We start from the raw sequence: 19,059 nt of genomic DNA on the forward strand, positions 1-19,059 counted from the left end.
TCTATTTTACTCAACAATCTATACTGCTATAACTTTATATACCGCAAAGAAATTGTTTAGATATGTTGTAGCAGTGGAACTCCAAACTGAAAATTCTCTATTGTTTAAGATGGGGCCTAGACTGGCTGGAAACCCTGAGTGCTGTAGGCCCATTACAGATAATTCTCAACTTATCACTATTTATCTAGCAAACATTTGAAGTTACGATGGCTCTGGAGAAAGTTACTTATGACCACTCTTCACCTTTATGACCACTGCAGTGTTGTTGTGCTCAGGTGATCGCGATCCTGGTGCATGGCCAGCAGCACTCACTTACAACGGCCGCATTGTCCTGCAGTCATGTGGGTCATTGGCTGGGGTCTTCCCAGTCAGCTTCCAAAAATAAAATCAATTGGAAAGCTGGTAGGGAAGGTTGCACGTCACAGTCAAGCGATGTCCCACTTAACGACCACAATAATTCACTTAATAACCATGACAAAAATGTCATACAATTGAGTGAGGTCATATGGTGCCTCACTTAATGGTGAATTTTCTGGACCCAATTGTGGTCATAAGTCGGGAACTACCTGTACATTTGGATAGTACCAGACAGAGGAAGTGTGTCCTACAACAGTGCCTCTCAAAGTGTTATCTATTCACTACGCCGGCAGAAAATATGTGGCTGTGAGTTGCATACATTTACAGCATCAATACGGGCAGTTTGGGATGAATTTAAATAAGAATAAACCTTTGAGTTATTTAAATTAATCTTACAGGAATTCCAATGTCACTAATCATGGCATAAACACAGCTTAATGAGAAAAGATCCATCTTTTCACAATGCTTTGCCCATCTTAATTGAGTTTATAAAAGAGTGAGTAAATGAGGCTATGTAATCCATGGTAAGTACCTTGAAAGCATGCTATCACAATTATATTTCAAAATAGATAAGCTAAGTAATGATCTTTTGGGATAATATCAAAACTGAATCGCTACTAGAGATGTTCAAGTTAATTTTTTAAACAAGTGAATATGTATGTTAATGACTAGATTTGTTCAACCTACAGAATAGATAGTCATAAATAGCTAACATGGTAAAAGCCAAAAAGCAATTAGAAGGATCAATCAGATGAGCAATTTAGACTGGAATGTTATGGACATGCTTTACACTTAAATGTGATCACCTCTGAGATATAAATATGCACATATAAACTTATACATATACACACATTCTCCAGAGTTTCCTATTTTTGTGTTATCTTCTCTCAAGCTTAATTCTACTCTCTTGGAACATAGAAGAAGATATATTGAATACATAACTCTGATGCCTTCAGTGAAATGTGAGGAAACTTCTAGATCACCACTACATGATAGGGTGCAATTCCTAGCTAGCATAGGCCAGTGTTGGTGAAACTTTTCAGCATCGAGTGCCAAAATGGGAGTGCAGGCGGGTGGGGGAAGCGCCACAAACTGGAAGAGCAGCTCCCTGGCACTCACTCGTGGGAGTGCTGGAAACCAGAAGAGCATCTCCTTGGGGCGCATGCATGCACAGGGAAGCTGAGCTTCCCATTTCTGGTGTGCTCATGTGCACCGGTCACCTGGTCTTCCAGTTTCTGGCACGCATGCACACACGAAGACCAGCATGTGTGCGCCAGAATCTGGAAGAACGACCGGCAATGGCTGGCGTGCCTGGAGAGATGGTTCTGCGTGCCACTTCTGGCAGATGTGCCATAGGTTCGCCATCATGAGCATAGGCTGTGGTATCGAGAACTGTATCCTCAACACATCTGGAAGGCATGAGACTGGACAAGACAGATCAAACATTTTTTGTCACAAAAGCTCGGCATAATTTGGGGTTCAAAATAGAACTGAACAAAATTAGTCACCAGATTATCTGCCTGCTAATTTAGTCCACCAAGAACTACCTGAACATAGTGTAATGTTCTTCAGGGCAATCTTTGGCTTACAAAAACTATTTTTATAAAACATTAATTAATACTCAGAGCACAGCGGTTCCAACGGTTCCAACATGTGTGATCTTGCAGACCTAATGCTAATCAACCAGTGTTGATAGCTCACCACAGCCAATCCAAAAATTTGGAATCACAATTCCAATCAGGAAGCCACATTTTATGTGGTATTTATTACACTATGCTGCCACCTGCTGGAGAAGATGTTATAAATGCTTTATAATCATTTTAGTGAATCACCTCACTTACCACTCCTGTTTTTACTATTCTGGTCCCTTCAAAAATTCGAGTTGTGTTATCTGGAGGGAGGGAGGGGAAGAGAAAAGAAGGTTTGACTATAACATCATAATGTATTTACAAAACATTAATTTAGAAACTATGATCAAGAAATTAAAAATCAAGAGAAAAGGGTGTATTTGTAGGTCAAGGTTGAACTGTGGGGTCCTTAGTGCTCTCAGAGCTTTAAAAATCCCATTGAGACGGTTAAATATTAGAACTTCTCATACTGAGGAACAACAGTAATAATACAAATAAATGATTCTTAACTTCAAATGCTGTGAAGCATTTTTTTTAAAGTTTACTTTTCCCATACTCTCATTTCTAAAACTCATAAATCCATATAAATGGATTTTTATCCTCAACCAAAACACCTTCCGGTTAATCCTAACCTCCTCTATTTCTCCACCAGCATATAATTTCCATAGCAGACTTTCCCAACCTCTAGAAATATTTGGAATTTAGGAAGCTGCAATCCCAACAGATCAAGAGGCCATAGATTGCGGAAATCGGCTTTAAAATAAACTGGGGCCTTGCTATTTAAATCTGAGTGCCAATTAACTATACAAAACACACAGTGAGACGATTTAGATAAGTGCCATGAAAGCAATCTTAATGAGTGTGGTACCGTGCTACTTGTTAAAACTGGATAGGAGACGCTTTTGATGCTTACCATATAATGGATGGTTCACTACATCAAAAAGTTTCCATATAAACAAAAAATATATAAACCATAATTTATAAATTCTAAAATTTTAAACAAAGAAAAAATTATCAACTGTGTTTTTTTTTTACATAAACAAGATTAAATAAATAAATAGACTATTGGGAGCAACAGAATTACAGGTATTAGGTAACTAGAAGATGTTTTTGGAGAGCCAGATTGGTCTTCAAACTACTGTTTCTGGAATTAAAAATGAGCAATCGATCTTGATCAGCCTGACTGCCCATGGCTTCAGTATCACAAGCACCCACAAAATCAAAAAGTTATCCTTCCTGATTTAAATATTTTAATTCTCAATAAAAGCAGCTGTTGCTAGGCTTAAAAAATGGGGCTGAAGAATCTCTTGTGGTGCCTTTTTAACATGGTAGAAAGTCCAAAGGAAAGAACAAGGATTAATTGATGTAATTCTGTACCAAAGGAATCCTTCTTTCCTCTTCCAAGCTAACAGTTCCCTGTTTTTTGGCATGACAGGCCCATTTATTTCAAACCTATTAAACTACTTAGATAGACTTGGTATTTGACAAAAATCCATCAAAGCTATTCACGTCCTCGGTAAAAGAACAGTTGGAACATCAATTCTGCTGTCTGCTTCACTCAATCACATATGAAAAAAAAATTAAGAAAAATCAGAATGTACTGTATGTATTTGTTACATCCACCTTTCCTCTATGATGCAATTTTCTCTCACAGTATATTCATACAGTAACAGAGTGAAGCGAATTGGCCTTAGAGATAATGAGTGGCCCAAAGTACTTTCTATCTGTGGGAACTTGAACCTTGCTTCTTCTGGGGGCTGCTGAATGAGATTCAAAAACCTCCATGCACACCAAGATATTTCAATGTATACATGAACCTTCTAATGATTTTTGCTTTTCAACTTCCCACCATTCAAAAAATCCTTGCCTTCCAGGAGCACCTTTTCAAGATGGTTACCCATCCCTCTACAAATCTCCTGGGAAATTAGATGTTTGCTGCTTCCTGGATCTGACACTGGGCTTGTTAGAATTCACGTAGCATCTCCTCTCTCATGAGTCCTCGGTGACATTGAGCTATAAAAAGGCTAATATAGCTAAAGGTATTTAACTTAATGGTAGTGCTGTGGTTAAGCAAGATCACATACAGGATGCAAATACAGCTTAGGGAAAGTAGAACAAGGAATTCCACCCTACTGAGATGATCCTCAAGCACAGAGATAATTTAATGTAAAAATACATCTTTACTCAGGCCACTGAACCACAGGAAGCAATGGTTGCAAATGCACACTGCCTCCAAACTCTCAGTGTACATGGGTAGCCAACAATGATGATTACTTCTCACTTCTGTTTCAGTAGCAATGAGACTCCAAGCTTGGAAGAAAATGCAGTATCTTGTGAGGTCATGATACGGTAACTTAAATAAGCAAAGTTTCCCCTTTAAGCTATGTTTCTACTTCCCTTGAGTAGATGTAAGCACAATTGGAGGTAAGCACAGTTCCTAAATCCTACAGCTGCTTGCAAACTTATTTCCCACAAAAAAGTATATACTTTTGTTGGCTGAGAGAATGTTACAGAGATATAGGAAATTTGGATGGCATTACCTTGAAAGAGCATTGTCTGGCTAAAATCACTGCGCATGTCATTTCGGCAAACTGCTTGAACTCTGAACAGATAAAGGATGTCAGGTGAGACATGGCTAATGATGGCTTTCTGTTTAAAAAAAATAGATGTTATTCAGTTTTATCCCTCCTAACAGGATGCTGAATGATCAGTCTGTAAAACATAGAAAATATACTTAGAATACATTTTATGGGAATGGCAAATTTATTTGAATAGAGAGGAAGTCCACAGTCAAGGAATAGTGGCAATGAATAAAGAAAATCAATGCAATGTCACACTTTAGGCAGGAAGAAGCGTTACCCTTTCTATAAAATAAGCAAGCAACCTCCAATGAAATTGGAGATAAAATGATTTGCATCATGAGTAATAATATTATAAGGGCATTTGCTGATGAAAGAAGAGGTAGTAGCAAATACCTGTCCCTATATAAAGTGGTACATTGATACCTGTCATTAATTGGTTCTGGGAGGCACAATGAGTAATAAAAACGATGGGTACCAAACAAATCACGTGACTTAACACGTAAACCTTTGTTTCGGCCAAAAAGGTTAGCAAGTCACAAGGCAGTCAACACCACACCAAGATCTAGCTCGCATGTCGAATACCAAACAGACGATGAGCACTGGGACAAAATTTTCACATCAAAATGCATCAGATCGGATACATTTTAAAGTAGTTGAGTACCGAGCTATGACTGCATGTTCCTAATTAGGAATTTGAATACTGACTCAGTCATTGCTGGAAGATATTAGAGATGTGCATTATTTAGTTGCCAGCAGAATCTGAAGCTGGCAAAAACTACCTTGCATCTGGCATAGCCAGCTTCAAAATCCTACAGGCACTTTCTTGAAGGAGTCATACTTTCTCTTGGATGCGCACAGCTGCATGTTCTTAGGAGAATCTGCATTTGAAACCAAGAAGCATTACAGAGATGGCGACAGGGTGCATCCACCCTGTCACTCTTTTCTTAATGCTTGCTGAACTCAAGCTGCTACTTTCCTAAGTCCTTGTAGATACTGGGCGGGGGAGAAAAAAGAAAAGTAAAGATATGGCTCTAACAGGAAAGATGCCCACTCAAGATCCAAAACACCATGCCTGCTTTAGATCTGAATACTGGATACCTGTTGCAGACATTGATAGTGGCATCAAATTCTAAATTTCTCTTCCCCACCAGAAGCTGCTGAACCACAATTTTTAGAAGCCTTAGCCAGCATTATCTATGGCGAGTGATGGAGTTCCAATTTAGTAGCATTTGAAAGGCCATTGGTCTATTTCCTTATAGAGTGCCACAGGCGCCAAAGTTGTTTACAAATGTTTGAAGAAATGCTATAGATACTGCTATTTGGGGAGTGGGGGAAGGCTTTATGGAAGATTGATCTGGATTTATATCTCTTTGCCATGAGGACTGATTAGTTTTATAATGATTTATTTATATTTGCCATCTCCTCTATTTTATTCCAACCACAACCACAGCATTCTGAGATAGAATAACAGGACTAAAGTCACCAGTAGCCTTCCATGGTTGGGGGCCTGGATTCTTTGTCTCCTTGCTTTTAGTCTAACATTTTGACTACTGCCCAATGCTGGCTCTATGTATCATTTGATGCAAAGCATCAAAATACCTTTCTATGATCGTTTGCCTCTGTGATTCAAAAGCTAGTACAAGAAAAATCTGAAAAGGTGCAGAATTTCAAACTGATGTCAAGTTTATTAGATCGGTCTCTGGGCTGTTATAGTTTATTTCAGCCAAGAGATAATTCTATCTGGTCCCTTAGGCTTCGATAACAAGTCACCAAGACACCAAAATGTTGACATATGCATCATGATTTCATCTCCCAAATGATGTAGTCATGTACTCGGGTTCTAACATCTGTCACTGACCTCTTTAGCTGTCTCATTTGTATAATGATGTCACAATGATGACATGATGCACAGACTATCTATCACTCCCTTCTTTCCTACTACAGGTTGCAGTTGATTTTATAGGCTTTCTTTGAAGCTTCCAATAACTGAAGGTTGAGCTGGACAAAGGAAATGTGAAAGGAAATTCTTCCTTTAAACTGTTATTTGAAAATGAACTTATGGTCCTTTTACAAGATCCTCAAGTTCATATGAAAAAAAAATTGCTGGCTAAAAAAAAGCAATTATTTTGGTTTTTTTGTGGGAAGAAAAGTTCTAATGCATACCCCACTAAAGAATTCTCTTTTGGATTTTATAGATCTCTGACTGGTATAATTCAGCAAAAACACCTCAGTATGGATTTAAGGAGTGTGTTTTAGATAATGTACTTAATTGTACATTACCATGAGAAATACAGGCTGTTTGAAAAAAAATGTGCAAAATTTATGAGAGTTAAAAGAAACTGAAATTAATGCAGAAGTGGGACGAAACAGATTTGGAAGTGAATAAGTTAAAATGGACATGGGCTAGGTCAGGAATAAGAATGACTCCTCTACTCAGTTTGGGAGATTGGTCTTCCCACTCTCTTGTTGCCCGATTGCCCACAGAGGGTGAAAATATCTACACCCCACTTTTTTATTTTCTTTCCAAGATAGTGCAAAAGTAATCTTTAGGGAATAACATGCAGGAGTTACAGGAAAGGAAATATGCATGGTGTAACAGCTAAAACAGCCAGTTAAAATAAAAAGGTCCTTTTGGCTTGGCCATAGACTGAATTTGGCTGGAAAACCTGGCTTCTGAATGCCAATTAGTCTAGCATTCCTAACAGCTAAGCAATCAATCCTGAAGAAAACCAAGGAATTGATAATGGGCCACAGATACACCTTGGAAAATGTTCCTGCATTTTTTCATGATTAATGTTCACTGTCTTTATTATTCATTAAAAGGATAAAGAAGCATCTCTCTTAAGGGGAGGGGGTGGGGGAAGGAGGGCAAGTTTAAAATGATAAAGCCTTAACCTTTACAACTCCTTCTGCAAGATTGCTTTATGACTTCATGAAGCACTAGATTCCCTCCTATGACCCAAATAACAACTTCTAGTGGGGGAAATTGAAAGCATAGATGAAAAATTAAGTGTAAAAGAGCCTTAATCCACGAAAGAATAAGAGGCATATTATTCTAAAACTGATTGAATGGCACCCAAGGAGGATGTATTTGCAAAGGAGAAAAAGATAACTATCATTAGGAGTTTAACTTCACTGTGGCTGCATTTTATATGCACATACAATGACTGATTACATTATTCCAGAGACTTTCTTTGATTGGCAATAAATGGAGCCCTCACAAAATGGAATGTGTCATTCTACTTCTTTACATGTGGAATTTTAAGGGCTTTGGTAATTGTTGCTTGTCTCTGGGTTGATATTCCAACCCACATGTGGATTTCTATCAGTTGTGCTGACATTTCTTGTTAAATCTTAGCAGCTTCTTCATTACACAATCGCTATGCTCAGAAAGCAAAGAATTGGCTTCCTGTAAAGCCAATTCCTTCCAGGTCCTAGCTGCAGATGATTCTGTACACTTCACCCTGCTAGCATAGGGTACTGCCAATAATTTGAGTGAGAACACTTAATCAGTGGAACAGCTTGCCTCCAGAAGTTGTGAATGCCCCAACACTGGAAGTCTTTAAGAAGATGTTGGATAGCTATTTGTCTGAAACGGTATAGGGTTTCCTGCCTAGGCAGGGGGTTGGACTAGAAGACCTCCAAGGTCCCTTCCAACTCTACTATTGTATTGTATTGTATAATTTGTAAGAGCATTAGATTCCATTTAAGGAAATCTCGGCTGGGCATTCCAGATAAAGTGTACGACAAAAACATTGACTTTAGTACAACCATTCAAATTGGATTCGTAGGGGGCAACATTTTTGAACTTCCTGATATATAGTACTCTGTACTCTAAACCATTCAGAGAAAGAACGGGATTAAGATGGTTTCTTATTATGAAATGAGATCTCATTGCCATCCATGTTGTTAACAGAATTCAGTGCAAATTTGAAAATCAGTTCAAGACTAGTGATGGCTAACCTTTTGGTTGTCACGTGCCGAAAGTGTGCATGTGTGCCCACACCCATAATATAATATGCGACGCCCCCCTGTGCACTCCTCCCGCGTCCTGTTTTGGACCTAGCAGGCCTCTCTGCAGCCTCCTGGGACCAAAAACAGGTTATGGGATGGCGCCATACACCCCCGTGCTCCACCCATCCCCGTGTATGTGAGCGCAACCCCACGTCCATGCGCACATGTCTCCCACATGCGCCCTGCCTCCTGCGTATACGCGGCAGAGACCCAAAGATCAGCTGGCTGTCGAGAGGCGCATGCACATGCGTGGTGGAGCTGAGCTGGGGTGACAGCTCCTGTGCCCGCACAGAGGGCTCTGTGAGCCACATGCCACAGGTTTGCCATCACATCTCTAGACATTTTATATCCGTAATTTCAACTGAGGACAGAGAAAGTGAGGTTATCTTAACACCAATGGCAATGTCAGACGGCTGTAGCTTTACCAAGTCCTTGTCACTGTCCTTAGTGAACGTCTTCTCCTTTTCATCTTCATTTTTACTCCAACTGTAGGAAATCATATAGTTCATAATGGGTGGATGATAGATACTCTCTGGTTGATTCCAGGTGACCAGCAAGGCTGTTCTGTTAACGAGTTTCACTTTCATATTGACAGGAGGGGTACTGCAAACTAGACAAAAGGAGAAAAAGAAAAACATGATATGCTGTCAGGATATGAGATGAGACAACAGTTGCCAGAGAATTGTCTAAAAAATTATTTTTCAGTCAGAGTTGATCTTGAATTGTGTCTGGCCGAGCATGTACATAGGTATAGTTACTGTGACATAACAATATAAACTTGTAAACATCTAAATCTAGAATTTCAGTCATGCAGTTTCTGAGATGCTTGTATCTCTATTGCCTCAAGAATTACCAAAGAGGAGTTTGAAGAGAGCTGCTTAAGTTAAGCTCTTCTGATCATGCTTTTGTTTTGGAAGTTTTTATTTTATATCACAGCAAGAGAAAATATTGTTAATGCAGGTCCAGTGGACAAGGCATAAATGAAATAATCAGAATCACTAAGATGACATAATTGCCTTACATTCTTTTAACAAAATGCATTTACGACAACATTATCAACGCTACAATGTCTGTTTAACCAAAGTACTATGTATATTTGAGAATGAAACACTCCTTAGAATCTCTTAAATTTGGATATCAATGTATGTGTCAGGCAAGGAATCTAGATGCACATTTCTCTTTCTCAGGTTTAAAAACAAATTGCCTAACAATTGAATCTGAAAGGCACATATCTATCTATCTATCTATCTATCTATCTATCTATCTATCTATCTATCTATCTATCTATCTATCTATCTATCTATCTATCATATTTCTATCTATCTATCTATCTATCTATCTATCATATTTCTATCTATCATCTATCTATCTATCTATCTATCTATCTATCTATCTATCTATCTATCTATCTATCTATCTATCTATCTATCTATCTATCATCTATCCACCCACCCACCCACCCACCCAGCCAGCCACCCATTCAAGATGGAAGATCCATTCATTCAATTTCTATACTTGTCCATCTCAAGCAAGTGATTCTGAGCAGGGAACAATTATAAAACTGTTACAACACAATAAAAATTAAATATATATGGTATTCAAGAAAAAAAAATGTCATCATAGATGTCAGTGTAGCCAGAAAGCAGGGTCCTTCATGTCTTAAGGGCTTCAGGTTCGGTATAAACCCAGGCCTTCAAGGTTCTTCAAGGTTCTATAGAAGGCCAGCAGGGCTGAGGTAATCCTCAACTCTGAGAGGAGGGCAAGCTCTACAGCAGAGAAGGCACATTTTCTAGTTCCTGCCAGTTGACATTTCCTATGGATCCTAAAAAGTCATAATTCAAAAATTATGCATCTAATCTGCAGTAACTATGCGTTCCTCTGTGTAGTAGCGAGGCTAATCATAACTCAGCAATGATAAATGTAAAACCCAAGTGTAAAGATATACCTGTTCTAAGGTGAAGTCAGGTGAAAGGATATGCCATATTTGTGAAACTAATTGCTGAATCTCTGAATCACATAGGCAAAAATCTTTCCCCACACTCTTAAGTGATAGAAATATAATATATCTTAATGGTGAACACTAGATGGCACTAATAGGCTACTGATAAAATCACATCTCCCCCCCCCCCCCCTTGTTATTTTAAGATAGGAATCCATGATTCAGGCTTCCAGATGCTCTTGAAAAATTCTAAATCCGTGGTCCCCGAGAATATCAGATAATGAGATGTAGTTAAGGGTCTCCCTGACAACATCCCCAAGATCAATAGGGATACTTATGGTTATCCAATCTTGGCAACTTTAAAACTTGTGAGACCTCAAACATAGCTGGCTGTGGAATTCTGGGAGTTGAAGTCCACAAGTCTTAAACTTGCCAAGGTTGGATACCCTTGGTGTACTCTGTCACTTTTACCATTCAAAACCCTTCTCCAGCATTGCTGAAGTGATCCTTTCATTGGCCATCAGGATTCATATCACTCATATTGCAGCTACATCATGGGCTAGTGTAGAGGAAAGAGTGGCTGTATTGTAGTTCACCTTTGAGACTGAAGAAATATCATCTTTGAAAAGCTTATGACTCATAGGAAAAACAGTTGGGGGGTGGGTTGATTTTGGTGGAGTTATCCAAAAATTAAGAGAAACGATGCCCTGCACCCTCCTATCTTCCTTTTCTTTGCATGTCTTTCTCTACACTTTCTATATTCTATATTATTCTACATAATATATCTGAAGAGACGGATGTCCATGAAATAAGGCTGAGAACCATAATTTCTTTACATTAATTTAAGAAGAAGAGCATGGAAAACTTTATTGAAAGAACTGAAAAAAAGCATTTTAATTATGCAGAGGTTACGTGCTGACAGTCTACAAGGGAGAGGCCGTGAACCCACAATAATGGTGAGAAGCATGTGACTTTACGGCATCCGTCCAGCTTGTAAAACCATCACTGCACTTTGTATCTGCAAATCGCATTCAATCGCTGTTAATCTACATCGTGGAAAGTTTCATTGTCCTTTTTTCTCTTGTAAAAAATAGAAACCTTCAAAAATGTGGAGGATGGTGAAAGAAGCTGAAAAAATGAAGTCAAAAGGGCAAATTTCTTCACAGTATCTTCATATGGTTCCTCAGTTTTTGAGACTCCAGTGGAATATATAGTACGGTATCAGAATGGGCCAATCAAATCTAGGAAGAGGCCAGCCTGCCTTTTTTAGTAGTAGCTGGGAAGCTGTAAAACTTATGAAGGCTTCCTGCAGGAAATGAGCCTGTCCTAATGAGGAGAATAAAATGGAACAGAAGTCCTGGCAGAAATATTGCGCAGATGGTAAAAAGATACATTTGGAGGGGGGGGGGGGACCCAAGTCAAAAAGCCATTAAGGAAAACAATCAGAAGCTTTTAAACATATGTTCAAAACAATACACAGCTCTGCCCCCCAAAAACAAAATAGCCATAGAGGGTGATTGGGCCACCAGACAATGAAGAACAAAAGGGATACTGAAATATGACAAGAAGGCGACCAGGAAGGATTTGGGATTTGCATCTGCCTTTGCTATATAAGATAGCCAACCCTGTCTTGAAATTGGAAGAGCAACAGAGAAACTTTCCTTTCACTGAGTGGTAATTGGTTTAAAAAGTTCAAAGAATCAAAAGAGAGGAAAATTTTCCCAGAGAAAGGAAGGAAACAAGAAGTAGAGTTTCTCAAAGATCCATGCCCATAAATGATCATGATATAGACATGGATCACACTGAACTGGGCAAATCTGAAGATGTCATCATAGTATTCAGAGTGATGAAAAAACAAAATGTGAAGAGTTCCAGAAGGATCTCTTGAATTAGATGAACATTCATCTGAATGGCATGAGCAGTTCTATTTAACTAAGTGTAAAGTGATTTCATTGGGGGGGGGGTGGATCTTAACCTCACATATATACATGAGGACTGGGTTATCTATAATCATTCAGGAAAAACAAAATTGGTGAAACAGTAGAGAGTTTATGCAAATTGAAGAATCGGTGTGCGAAAGCTGTGAGGGTAAGGGAAAGGGAATTATCATCAATGGAATGCCTTTATATAAACCGATAGTAAATCTGTATCTGAGATATTCAAAAAAAGTAAACAGAACAGTGACAAAGAAGGCATCAAAACAAAAAGAGGGCTGAAACATCTACTTTACAAAAAAATATCTGGGATCCTTTACATAGACAAAAGACAAATGAAGGAAGATGTGATCAAGGAGAATGAATCATGCACAATATGGGGAGTAAATGGTCAGACACAAGTTCCTCTCCTTAAAATACAACTGGACTAGCATACAGGAAGGAGATTTAGAAGAGACAAAAGAAAGGGCTTCTTCCTACAGCACATAATTCACTATTGGCATTCATTAGCACACGATGGGATGATGACTGTTATCCTGGATAGCTTTAAAGGCAGGTTGGATAAATAGCAATAACAGTAGCACTTAAGACTTATGTATTGCTTCATAGTGCTTTACAGCCCCTCTCTAAGCGGTTTACGGAGTCCCCAACAATCTGGGTCCTCATTTAACTCACCTCGGAAGGATGGAAGGCTGAGTCAACCTTGAGCCTGGTGAGATTCGATCTGCCAAATTTCAGGCAGCCGGCAGTCGGCAGAAGTAGCCTGCAGTACTGCATTCTAACCACTGCACCACCAAGGCTCTTTTTCTATGGAAGAAAGATCTACTTTTGACTTGAAGTCTTGATGTTAGTTCTACTTTGAGGGAAGGCTATTTCCAAATATCAAATGCATGGCAACAATAGTAGGATGTTTTTGATTGGAAACATCCACAAGCATCTAGTTATCCACTGTGAGAAACTAAATGTTCAGTTTGGCTTGCCCAGACCAAACAGGGCTATTCCTATTTTCTTTTTTTCCTCTCTCTCTGCACCTCTCTTAACCCCGATTCAATGTTAAAGTTAACTAACTCTGGGTAACCAGAATCTAGACATGTTTTGAGACTTCCACTTAACAAAAATACAAACTAGAAAGCAACTTCAATGTTATCTGTATTGAATCCCTTATTCCCCACTCACTGATTGGCTAAAATTATGCTACACTTGTTCCGAATGCTATGCATTTTAGTGACAGCAAGTAACACAAGCATTTAAAAATGTTTATGAATAACAGATATTTTCATATTAAATAATTACAACAATTATTCACAATACCATTTTCACCAATTGTTATGACTACATCATTCTTTTTTGTAATTTAATTTTCAAATGAAAACAATCAGTAAACAATATTTTTTTTTGCCAATACTCAGAAGGCATGGAATTAGAGATTGGTGTTCAGGAATTGTCTGTAGCAGGGACAACAAGCCGTTTATAAGCCTCCATTTTGCTTTTTTTTAAAGAACTGTGAGAATCATCAATTCTCAGAATAAATAACTGTATGGGCTGGACAATATAACAATGATAAGAATAGAATCTGGTTCAAAAATCTTATTCAAAATGTGTTTATCATTGGTTCCTCATTAAGCTGGGAGAGGGAGGATGCTGCAGAATTCAGTTCTAGATCCTACTCTTTTTCAGTATTTCTATTATGACTTGGATGAAGAGGTGAGGGAACAACTTTTCAAATAGTGAAGTGAAAAAGATGCTACAGAATAAACAGTACCAATAGAATAGAGAATCTTTGTAGCTCAGGGTTGAATTGTGGAATCCTTGGTGCTCTTTGAACTTGGAGGTTTTCTTGCAAATATTTCATTAGCCAACTCCCCTCAGTACCAGAAGAGGTTACCTAGTTGGGTAATGAAACATCTGCAGGAAAACAAACAAGCTTGGAGTGTATCAAGGTCCACACAGAATGTATAATGCCCATGAGCAGTTATAAGTATTGTTTTCTCAGATCTCGTATCAGCTGCAAAGGGCAGCCAATAGGTATATGTCAAATATACCCTTTCTCTTTCAAATGCAAAGAATTGCACAGTCCTCTCATCGGATTTGTTGACAGCACAAACTTTGATGGGGTAGCTAATAACTTATAAGTCACAAATACCCCAATTCTAATGAGTTAGCAAAATCAACGATTAATGAATGAATGAATGCATAGAGAAAATTACAAAGTTCTTCATTTAGGAAATAAATATCAAATGCACCTAAATTATATGAAGAATATGTGGCTTAATAATATTACTTGAAACAATGGTACTGAAATATTGGGGATCCAATCTGAGTCGGTCACCGGGACCATAGATTTATCCTTCCAAATTTTTGGGTTTGTGCTGGAGCCCATCCTCAGGGAACTTCTCTCTCTCCAGAACTGGGCTGTTCTAAACATAATAGAGATAGATAGATAGATAGATAGATAGATAGATAGATAGATAGATAGATAGATAGATAGATAGATAGATAGATAGATAGATAGATAGACGGGCAGGCAGGCAGGCAGGCAGGCAGATAGAGATGAGAGAGAGATTGACTGCCTGACTGACTTTTAATTGTTCCTTAGGATGTTGATGGCTGGCTATTAAGTCATTAAACATACTGGGATACTCTTTGACCACAAACCCTTGTGGGAGATGACTAGTAAATAGGTGCATGCAATTTTAGGTGGCATCAACAAAAGTATGGTTTCAAAGGATAGAAAAGGTAATATCTCAATGTCATCCTTGACCACTGATGGCTTCATGACACATCCATGTAGCTTTCTTGGCAGCAATACATAAATGATGTGCAGCTGTCTTCTTCTGGGATATATTTTTTTTACTCTAATCTGGCCCACACCCTGATATTTCCTTGATGCCAAGAACCCCCACCAAACTGGGCCAAGGCCTCTCAGACACTTGACGGAGCACAGCTATAATCCTTGTGGTATACTAGGAAGAATCTACTTTAATCAACATGAAGTGGAGACACTTTTTACATCTGCAGCAATTTAATTACAGAGCTTCTTTCTCTTGCCTTTCCTATTGCCTTAAAGCATATTTAACCTTGTGTTTCTCAGCCTTGAGCTGAGCAATCTTGGGTTGTTGATAATCAACATGCCTTCCCTGAGAAATTCTACTGTGCCTACAATATATTCCTTTTCTACCTGTGCATATATGGAAGGAACAGAAACCAACCAGGATCCAAAAACCAGATTCAGAATGGGAGGAGTAGGTCCTACCTCTATTTCCATAGTAATTATATGTCATCCTCGACTTAGACGTTATAATGGACCTCCCAAAAGCTACTTACCATAGTCACTTTGGCTGTTTGGCCAACCAGCTCACTTTTATGGCTTTTTATAGTATCCCGTGGTTATATGACTGTGATTTGTGAGGTTTTTTTTTTTTTTTTTTTGCTTTTGGGTATTTACTTCCACTTTCTGGCAAAAAACACCCATTGGGGAAAATTGAATTGTTTCACAACTGTCACAAATAACATCACAAAATTGGGTCTGATCACATGATGCCCTCAGATTATTACCACAATGACATAACTGCAATTCCAGGCTCCATTACAATAATAAATTGAGGACTGCACTCTGTTATGGATAAAAATCTGGCCAACTATCATGCCGAAGGTTAAAACAAGTTATGGCAAACGGGCATTTTTCTTCCCACTTTTCCTACCCAACCATAAATAATGGGCAGAGGCACCAATACCCGAAATAAGGTCTTCCAGAAATGTGTTGTGAACCTATCTGACTGATGTTGAATAAGCTTATGAAAAGACTGAAATTACTCTTGGTTCCTGTGATTTATTCTAAACTTCTATGCATTTCTAGAAAATGGCTCCAGATGTGATAGGCCTTTTAAAATGGCCGAAAGAAAACATCCTGCTTAAAACTATGAGAACTTTGTTCAGCTATTGAGAAGAAAAAAATACACAAGGGAGGAAGTTGCTTGGAAACTCAGAGCAGATTGCTGACGTACAACTCCCAAGGCGAAATCAGTCTGACTAACACCGAGGTGAGAAGATGGATGAGGGGGCTAAGAAGCGAATATCTGTTTGAGTTAATGCAAGGCTCATTTGGAATCTCACTGAAAGATACCCTTCTGGACAAGCTGAGCCAGCGACGCGAGAGAGAGAGTCAGTGACACAGCCAAATCAGAAATGAATTTATAGTAAACACTGGCAAATCCCAAGGAAGCTATGCACCTTTGATAGTGCAGGAGCTCCCAAGATAAAATAGACATTACTTTCCCAGATCTATTTGAACTCCTTCAGAGGAAATATAATACAGTATCTGAAAAAATATCCCAGACAGGCACATTAAAGTCACATTTCTCTAGCATAACACAGAAACTGCTTTTGAGGAGTTGTGAACAACATGATCAATATGGGAGGCAGGATACCCAGAATGCATAAACAAATCCTCCAAAAGACTAGCTAGAACTTGTCCAGGAAATAATGAAAACTATTACTCATAAATCTCTCAAAGATTGATGGACTATTTGCAAATCTGAAGGCCAATGTTATATGTTCACACTTCCTGTAGTGACAGGCAATTTCTGTGGGATGTCTACAGAATGCCTTTCTTTCATATGAATGACACTGTAAGCTCTCTTGAAGTCCAACTTGTAGGCTCTCTTGAAGAGGCAACCTTCTCATATTTGCAATGAGAAGGTTCTTTAACAATTAGACAATTCAAGATCTTGTAATCAAGGGGAAACATTTATTTTTGAGAAAAAAGGTCGCCCCATTGGCAGTGGATGGAAAAGACTACATTTTACTACATTTAGATACATTACTTTAAGCAGAGCTGCTTGAAATACTTTATTGATAAGAATCATAAATATGATTGGAGTTTGGCCATGTGGCAATTTATGTTCCTGGAATAAGATTATACAATCACATAATCAATAGAATGCAGGATTTGAGTTTCTCCTTCCCTTCTACCATATTTGGAAGACAAGGATGATTAGTTCTATTTTTTTCTGAATTGATTGGAGTCCCCCCCCCCCTCGCCACCTTGCAGGATATGAGTGTTGCATCCAGGGGACACTGAAGGATGTCTTTGTGTGTCCAGTGAACATGTGGGTTGCGTGTGTGAAGCCAGTCCACTTCTACCGTAGGAATACTAAAGCATGTAAGGGAAAAGTGAAGAAGAGCTTAAAGAGCTGGTAATGATTCTTGGTGGTGAGTTGCAGTGATTTACTACTCTCCACGATAGGACCTAAACATGACAGTCGGCCACAAATCATCTCAACCCTATCAAGAGAGTTGACAGGCTGTGTAAGAAGAGTACATTTGTGTACACAGATTATTTAATGAAGTTGCTAGTAATGCCAAGATCTATTAGAGCCTGTCTTCCAGTGCAAAATGAGATTCGCAAGGTAACAGGAATGGCTAAATGTCCCTATGCAGCTCTGAAGGTCTGCTGAACCTCTGGTTAATGCAGCTTTGGAACCTCTGGAGATGGAACCATCCCAATTCCTGACAAGCCTGATTGGGAGCCTTTAGAGCAGCTGTTGGCCAAATGCCCTTCTTGTCATAATTACAGTGCTCTACTGATGCATTGGCACCCTTGTGTGTAACGGCTAGATTCTCCATAGTACAGAGAGAAGTGGATAGTAAGCAGACTTCTACTGAATCCCAGCTGCATGGTTTTAACTTCAGAAGTCTCCAATGTATAGGTGAAGTGGGAGAGAGAAGGGAATGAAAAGAAATAACAGCACCTTCACTTGCCATACAAACTTCCCCAACATCCATGTCCAAGCAGATCAGTTTTTCTGAACCAAACCATTAAGCCCCTTCGTTTCAACTCATATCTTGAACCATCAGCGGAAATAATATTGTGGACTCCTGCCCTGAACATTTCAATCTATTGATGAGGGTAAATCTCAAAGTTGGCTATTATCTACCAGACAGGCTCCTCAAAATTAGCTCTCAAGTGTGCTGTGCTGTTATCTAAATCAGGACTAGCCAGCAGGAGAGGGGAGGATGCGTGGCCTGCAGCTCCTCTCAGTCAATAGACTCATCAAGAGACTACAAGGATCTAATCAACAGAGAAGCTCTTGGATCTCAAGAACATACATTATGCACTCAAAATAAGGAAGGTTTGGAGGCACATCATATTTATCTGGCAAAGGATGTAGGCATTTGCTTTCAAATGGCTGCAGAAGCAGCAGCAACTGTTGTTCTTGGATATGTTGAGGCTCCTGTTGGATTCATTTGTTGTTATGATGGTGATGGCTGGCTTTGCCTACCTGCTAGGCTGATTGCTTCCTAGTCTGGGTTCCTTGGTCCATCTGGGTATTAGAGTAAGGCATTGACAAACTAATTAATGATAAATAAAGCCTCCTTGAGGATCAGTGGCTATTTTTCTGATTCTTGAACATGGGGTGGCTCTCCTCTGGCTGTTGGAGAAATGTGACATTCTGGATGAGGGCAATCAAGCTGTAGATCTCTCCAGAACTGAACTCTGAAAAGCTTCCCAGATATTCGACATGCCACAGCTGGATAAGAATCTTTGCTGTAGGATAGGATGAAGCCTTTTTAAGCAGCCAATTGCCTTCTGACCACGTGCAGTA

The 19,059-nt window shown here is 39.0% G+C and overlaps 1 protein-coding gene across 6 annotated transcripts in view; it reads right to left on the bottom strand.

The window, feature by feature from the left end:
• PTPRG (protein tyrosine phosphatase receptor type G) overlaps positions 1–19,059 on the bottom strand; it is a 772,027-nt gene that overhangs the window by 104,556 nt on the left and 648,412 nt on the right. For all 6 annotated transcript variants that reach the window (XM_081935636.1, XM_081935635.1, XM_081935639.1 and 3 more), the window contains 3 exons: positions 9,007–9,191; positions 4,526–4,634; positions 2,199–2,248 (listed from right to left, as the gene is read on the bottom strand). In XM_081935636.1, coding sequence (XP_081791762.1) covers positions 2,199–2,248; positions 4,526–4,634; positions 9,007–9,191 — 344 coding nt within the window. The remainder of the gene's footprint in view (positions 1–2,198; positions 2,249–4,525; positions 4,635–9,006; positions 9,192–19,059) is intronic.

This window comes from Natrix helvetica, assembly GCF_964273705.1.
Source record: "Natrix helvetica genome assembly, chromosome: 1".
Classification (NCBI taxonomy): Eukaryota; Metazoa; Chordata; class Lepidosauria; order Squamata; family Natricidae; genus Natrix; species Natrix helvetica.